The 7,500-nt window shown below is 44.8% G+C and overlaps 2 protein-coding genes across 2 annotated transcripts in view; one reads left to right on the forward strand and one right to left on the reverse strand.

Annotated features, from left to right (window-relative positions):
• Positions 1-6,659, reverse strand: part of TDRD10 (tudor domain containing 10) — a 24,872-nt gene extending 18,213 nt beyond the window's left edge. Inside the window, exons 1-2 of the mRNA XM_066610406.1 lie at positions 6,598-6,659; positions 537-613 (exon numbers count right to left, since the gene is read on the reverse strand). Coding sequence (XP_066466503.1) covers positions 537-613; positions 6,598-6,659 — 139 coding nt within the window. The remainder of the gene's footprint in view (positions 1-536; positions 614-6,597) is intronic.
• The window catches only part of SHE (Src homology 2 domain containing E), a 19,385-nt gene continuing 17,539 nt past the window's right edge, over positions 5,655-7,500 (forward strand). Inside the window, exon 1 of the mRNA XM_066610355.1 lies at positions 5,655-7,273. Within this exon, the coding sequence (XP_066466452.1) occupies positions 6,803-7,273 (471 nt within the window). The 5' untranslated portion in view covers positions 5,655-6,802. The remainder of the gene's footprint in view (positions 7,274-7,500) is intronic.

A 7,500-nucleotide genomic window follows, 5' to 3' on the forward strand; every position in this document is an offset into this window, starting at 1 on the left:
GTATGCCATGAGATGAAAAAGGTTGAAAATTACTGGGATAGCGTGAGGCAAAGAAGGAAGGCCCATAGTCAGGGGGACAGACCAGGGACAGACTGCACTTGCTCCCAGTGTGGAAGGGATTGTCACTCCCGAATCGGCCTTTTCAGTCACACTAAATGCTGTTCCAGAACCACCTTTCAGAGCGCGATACCAGAGACTCTCGAGACTGAAGGCTGCCAACTAACTAGCGTGAAATAACCCCCCATGCCTGCAATTTTACCCAAGATGGCGTACAGGAGAAATGAATGTGGACTATCCTCAATGTGGACTAGCCTCATTAGATGTCAGTCAGAACCTCAGGTTTGAACATTCAAGGTGGAGCTTTGAAAATACATGCGGTGGGAATGCCTCTTCCTTTAATTAGCAGTTCTATGTATCGCCTTAACTTGGTTGGGTTAACCAGGGACAACAACAAAAAAAGGCCTAGATTAAGCACATGAGGTCCACGTAAACTCCATGGAATCAAAATTTTGGAAGTTTAAGGAGGCACGCCTTACTAGGGTTGGGGGTGAGACTGCCTTTTGAAGCTTTCTTGGGGGTCTTCAAATTATTCCGCTCACTGCCCTGGCTTGACCTGCGAAAGATGTTAGGAGAAGGAAGGACACTGCAGTCAAGTTTATTAGCGTTGAAGTCACCTAACAACTTAAAATCTTGCAGCGCCCCCCTCTTTTTTCTCAGCGGAGACAAAGTGATCCTGCAATAAGCACTTTGTTGGTTCAATTTTTTTTTGCTTTAATAAAATCCACAACTAAAAATAAAGACTGCGCATGCATGACTGCAATGCAGGACTTTCAGGCCTTGCAGACAGGCTACCCTTGCAGACAGCCTTCTGAGTTCATGGCCTTTTTAACATCTTTTTTTTTTTTTACATCTTTTGGCATTTTTTACAGGCCTGATTTCTTTATGATCTGCTGCTTTACGCTCCTTTGACCTGACTTTTTATCTGACTACTGTTTGTACGAGATATCTGTTAATGTTAATGCTTTTATCTGTTTTTTAAATTATGTTTGATCTGTTTTTAACTCGTTGTAAGCCGCCTTGGATCCCTTTGGGGAGAAAGGCGGGGTATAAATAAAGTTATTATTATTATTTATTACCCCCTTCTCCACTTCCAGCAACCCCCCCACTTTGCAGATACTCACATGCTTGAAGAATTTTGCATGACCCTAAAAAAAACAGAAGGGGTGACTACAATTTAAAAAAACAAAACTGGGAGAGATAGATATTAACACCAAATATCTACTAACCCCCCCCCCATAGAAAATGTGCCACATTTCCTTTTTGGCAGGGCTCCTGCGCTCTCAAAACAGGCCTGCAAAATGAAGGCCTTCAACCAGCGCTTCTGTCTATCCACCACCATGATCACCCAGTAGTAGAACCTCCAGCCACACACGCAGTCTACCTCGGAAAATGCCAGCCAATAAGGGACAAACCATCCCAGCGCCCTGTTTTCCAATACAGGCAGATGGTCAAATGCTTCTGGGGGGGCCTACAGACAGGCTTCCCAGAAGCCTGAAGCCCTCGCTGGACATCAGTGAAAGGTTGATCCTGGACATTGGAGGTCCATCAAACCCCCCCTCCCCCATTGCTGGGTGGGAGCAAATGGGCCCAGCCTCTCCATTTTTCCAAACAACCAAGGAGTCTCCAAGTCAAAAGGCACCCCCACCCCCCTGTTCCCAGTTGTGCTAGGCACAGATAGACTGCCTTGATCCATGGAGGCTCAGAGGGGAAACCAGGCACCAGCTTCCCCCAGGGAAATTGAAGGTGGGGGGGGGGCAGGTTTTAGACTTGGTCCTGGGGATGGGGAGGTCCTGGAGGGGTCCCACTTACACTGCCTCCAGACTGGGGTTGTAGATCTGCCTGGGCAGCAGAGATGCACAACCTCCCCTGGTGGAACCAGCAACTGCACAACCAAGATGCCCGCCCTGCAAAAACACGTGTCCCTTTGCACAGCCCGCCCCTCCCTGGGCTTCCCAATCCGGAGTAGGGAGCTCTGTGTAAACGCCCCCTTTCTTGATCCGGAGTGGGACTGATTCAGGTGGAAACGCCCAGATTAGTCTGCAAAACAGGCACCCGCCCCTGTGCAAGGCGAGGCCTGGGTCTACTCAGAAGTAAACCCTAGGGAGTTAAGTGGGACTTACTCCCGTGTAGGGTGATTGCAGCCTACCCTGTTTTCCACCCAGCAAAGGGTCTCTGGTTTTTGGGGTGGCTGTGTAATCAATTGCATATCAATCAATCAATCAATCAATCAATCAATCAATCAAATATTAAAGTACTTTGTTAATCACAAATATGAATGTGCTTTAAAATACTGTTTTATTCACACTAGTATTGATACACTCTAAACTAGGTAGTGTTATTAAGAAATAAAATATTAAAGGAGTTTGTTGATAACATATGAATGTTTTTAAATATTGTTTTATTCATAATCGTATTTCTATACTACTGCTTTTCAACAAGAGTCAATCAATCAATCAAATATTAAAGTACTTTGTTAATCACAAATATGAATGTGCTTTAAAATACTGTTTTATTCACAATAGTATTGATACACTCTAAACTAGGTAGTGTTATTAAGAAATAAAATCTTAAAGTAGTTTGTTGATAACACAGATGAATGTTTTTAAATATTGTTTTATTCATAATCGTATTTCTATACTACTGCTTTTCAACAAGAGTCAATCAATCAATCAAATATTAAAGTACTTTGTTAATCACAAATATGAATGTGCTTTAAAATACTGTTTTATTCACAATAGTATTGGTACATTCTAAACTAGGTAGTATTATTAAGAAATAAAATATTAAAGTAGCTTGTTGATAACATATGAATGTTTTTAAATATTGTTTTATTCATAATCGTATTTCTATACTACTGCTTTTCAACAAGAGTCAGTCAATCAATCAATCAAATATTAAAGTACTTTGTTAATCACAAATATGAATGTGCTTTAAAATACTGTTTTATTCACAGTAATATTGATACACTCTAAACTAGGTAGCGTTATTAATAAATAAAATATTAAAGGAGTTTGTTGATAACACATATGAATGTTTTTAAATATTGTTTTATTCATAATCGTATTTCTATACTACTGCTTTTCAACAAGAGTCAATCAATCAAAGTACTTTGTTAATCACAAATATGAATGTGCTTTAAAATACTGTTTTATTCACAATAGTATTGATACACTCTAAACTAGGTAGTGTTATTAAGAAATAAAATATTAAAGTAGTTTGTTGATAACACAGATGAATGTTTTTAAATATTGTTTTATTCATAATCGTATTTCTATACTACTGCTTTTCAACAAGAGTCAATCAATCAATCAAATATTAAAGTACTTTGTTAATCACAAATATGAATGTGCTTTAAAATACTGTTTTATTCACAATAATATTGATACACTCTAAACTAGGTAGCGTTATTAAGAAATAAAATCTTAAAGCAGTTTGTTGATAACACATATGAATGTTTTTATTTTTTAAAAAATATTTTATTTATTTATTTCAGATACAGGTAAGGAAAATGGGTTATACTTAGGGCAGGTACAACACAGGTTGTACATGAGGGTATTGGCCCTAGATCACAATATACATCCTTCAATTAAGAAAAACAAAACCACAATAATCATCAGTACAAAGGCTATCATATTTATCAGTATAAAAATTTACCGAAACACTCAATGTTGTTTAACTAGAATTATCTATCCAACACATATGAATGTTTTTAAATATTGTTTTATTCATAATCATATTTATATACTACTGCTTTTCAACAAGAGTCGGTGGCCAAATCTTACATTGTAAAGATTTTACATTTCTTACATTTACAATCTTACATTGTAAAGATTTTACACAATCTTACATTGTGGCCAGATCTTACATTGGTCTGTGGAACTCCTTGCCACAGGATGTGGTGATGGCGTATGGCCTGGACGCCTTTAAAAGGGGATTGGACAAGTTTCTGGAGGAAAAATCCATTACAGGGTACAAGCCATGATGTGTATGCACAACCTCCTGATTTTAGAAATGGGCTATGTCAGATGCAAGGGAGGGGACCAGGATGAGGTCTCTTGTTATCTGGTGTGCTCCCTGGGGCATTTGGTGGGCTGCTGTGAGATACAGGAAGCTGGACTAGATGGGCCATGGCCTGATCCAGTGGGGCTGTTCTTATGTAAAGGGCTGAAATGGTTCACAGCTCAAGCCTACGCACGTCTACTCAGAAGTAAGTCCCATTAGAATCAATGGGGCTTACTCCCAGGAAAGTGTGGGTAGGATTGGGCTGTCACAGAGTAAAATAAATCTATTATTTTTATTAGGTGTACTATGTTCAAGGCGTTGGCCCATTTGAATTCTAAAGTCCCTCAAGATCTTGACCTGCTCAGAGTCCAAGCCTAGGTAAGTCTACTCACAAGTAAGTTCCATTATAGTCAATGAGGCTTACTCCCAGGAAAGTGTGGATAGGATTGGGCTATGAGGCTGCAAGCCTAGCCACACTTTCCTGGGAGAAAGCCCCATTGACTCTAATGGGACTTCCTTCTCAGCAGACATGCATAGGATTGAGCTGTCATTCTCCAACACCTTTTCCACCTGATGTTCCCCAAAATATTATCATCATCATCATCTTGCATATCACAGCTGCCATTCTTTAGCTGGACTTGGCATTAATTACTAGTCAGGCCCCACTCAGGGGCCTAGGACATTGTAATGCATTTGCAAATATTATTATTATTATTATTATTATTATTATTATTATTATTGAGATTATCTTATGGTTAGGTAGGGGTCATTGACTAGTGTTATTAAAAGCCCATTTGTCACAGGGGGAGGGAGACAGACAGGCCCACCCCTGGCTCGATCCCTTGCTTCATGAAAAAAAAAACAGCACAGAACTCTCCTCTGTTTTTTGCAGACCGGTCTGCGTGTTTACTCAAGCGTCAGCCCAAACAAGGGGTCTCAGAAGACCCTTGTGATATAAGAGAAAGGCAGCCCTGAATTTTTTTTTTTACTCTCTTTTTTTAAAAATTTTGACTTTTTAATTTTTATTTTAAAAGCAAATAAAAAAAATTAAAAAGCAAAGCCCTGAAATATTTGTGTCTTCCAGGTTTCTGGACACAACGGGGCTTACTTCGGAGTAGACATGCCTGGGACTGCGCATGGGAAATGGGCAGTTTTGCGACGGGGGTGGGCGAAGGCGCAAGTTACGCCGTGCCTGTGTCATAACCGCAAAAGAGAACCAGGCCCCCCCCCCAAAATGTGGGACTTCCCAGAAAAATGTAGGACAAGACCAAAGAAAAGCTAACAACACCTGTGTATGGATTTCATGTGGTTCATTTAAACACTATATTATGATTCAATTTAAAACTCTATTACATATAATTTATTACATATAACTTATTAGTTACAAGGAGACTATGCGCTACCTGCTCACAGGGAAAAGAAGGGCGGTTTAAATTCTTTTCCAGGATACAAGGCTGAAAAAAGAGGACGTGTCCTGGAAAAAGAGGACGCCTGGTCACCCTGGCCCGGACCCCCGGCTGTCTGCCAAGCCAAGCCAAGCCAGGCCGCCCCCTCCGGATCTGGGCGGGGAGCCTCTTGCAGAGAGAGCCAGCTGTCGGCTGCCTTCCTCTGTCCGGCAGCAAGAGAGGAGCCCTGGATCAGGAAGGGACAACATCTGGCCTTGCCAGCGGAGGTAAAGCGGAGGCAGAGGGCTCAGTGGGTCACCCCCCCCCCATGTAGGACTGGGTGAAGGTGCGGGAGGAATCTCATTTGCCCTGCATCAGGGGGTGAAGGACCCCCTCCCTTGAAAAGGCTCACCTCCATCTCCCATTAAGACCCCCAGCAGAGAAAGAACTTGAGGACCCCCCCCCCCATTTTTCCCTTAGCCCTGCAGAAGTGTTTGATTTGAGAGCTGGTGTAGCTGCCCCCCCCAGGGGTGAAAGATCAAGAAGACTCCCATTTTGTCCTGCCCTATCCCCCTCCCAGAATGGGAAAGAGCAAACACCATAATTGGCGCTAGCTTAGGAAGTCTACCCCCCCCCCACCAAAAAATTTGTTCCTCTTCCTTGAAAGACCTGGCTTCTCTGTGTCAGCCCCTCCCCCCCAGGAGAGAAGGGGCACTCCCCCCACCCTTGAAAAATCAATCTCTTTAAAACCCCTATTTAACATTGGCAAGCCCTACCAGTGCATGGATTTTATTTCCAGAATCGGTGGGTTAGGTCCCTGGCAGAACCGAATGGAACCTCCCAATTCAGGGGCAGTGTATCTGTGAAGACAAGAGATTCCTGGCAGGCTGTCGCCTCTGTGCCCTGTTTTTCTAGGCTTCCTGGTTGGGACCCGCTGCCCGTTCAGGACCACATGGACCAGTTCATTAACCCCCCAGATCTACCTAATTGTTTCAGCTTATAAAATTCTGCCCCATAGCTCCTTTTTTTCTTAAGGCTGAGAGGTGGGAAGACAAGGGGTGGTGGTGGTCCAGTTTGGCCCCAATCCTAGCCACCTCTCACCTCCTTGCCCGGGGAATGCCTTTCTTATCATCCCATCGTTGGGCCTCACCTTTTCCAGTCTGTGTGCCTGGCTGGCTTGTAGGGTACGCCCTGCCTCTCCCTGGCGGGCATCGGGCCTTTTTGAGGCCTGTTCCTCCACCTCCAAAATCAGCTTCTGCCAGCTTTGGCATAGGCCCCACATCCTTCCTTGGGGGTGCCTTGGCCCTGGGTTTCCTTTCCCGTGAGCTCACTGCCCCGCGGAGCTTTCTGCCCCGATGGCAGCAAAATGGTTCAAGGAATTTCCGGCCAACCTGAAAACGGAGCGGGCCAAGCCGGGCAGCGCCAACCTGGGGAAGCTGGGCAGCGCCTCCCGCAAGAGCCCCGGCTTGGCCAAAATGGGCACGGCCTCACTGCCTGGGAAGAACCGCAAAAACTCTGCTACTGAGCTGGGTGGCTCGCGGACACTGCTGGCGGTGGGCAAGGACGCCGGGGGCAGCAGGCTGTCGCGGGACAACCTCCAAAGCCTCCTTCAGGCCGCCGCGGGGAAGATGCGCAAGAATTCGCGGGTGGACGGGGCCACCCCGGAGGAGCCGCCGAGGGGGGCGGCCAAGGGCAACGCCACTTACATCAGCCGGCTCATCAAAGTGGACGCCCACGAGAAGAACGGGAAAAATTACGCGGGGGCCACGCCAGATCCCACGCCGGTTCCTGCGCCCGAGCCTGAGAAGACTAAACAGGAGATGACGGTAAGGAGAATTGTACTAGTGTCCCGGTGGTGGGTTGACGGGACACCCTCATCCGCTTGCCCACTTGACTCCCTCTCTCCTGGTCTCGCTTCAGTAGAAGGATGCTCTAGCCTACCACTCCACTCTCTTCTCCTCTCCATCCGCTTGCCCACTTGACTCCCTCTCTCCTGGTCTCGCTTCAGTAGAAGGACGCTCTAGCCTACCACTCCACTCTCTTCTCCTCTCCA

This window comes from Tiliqua scincoides, chromosome 15, assembly GCF_035046505.1.
Source record: "Tiliqua scincoides isolate rTilSci1 chromosome 15, rTilSci1.hap2, whole genome shotgun sequence".
NCBI lineage: Eukaryota > Metazoa > Chordata > Lepidosauria > Squamata > Scincidae > Tiliqua > Tiliqua scincoides.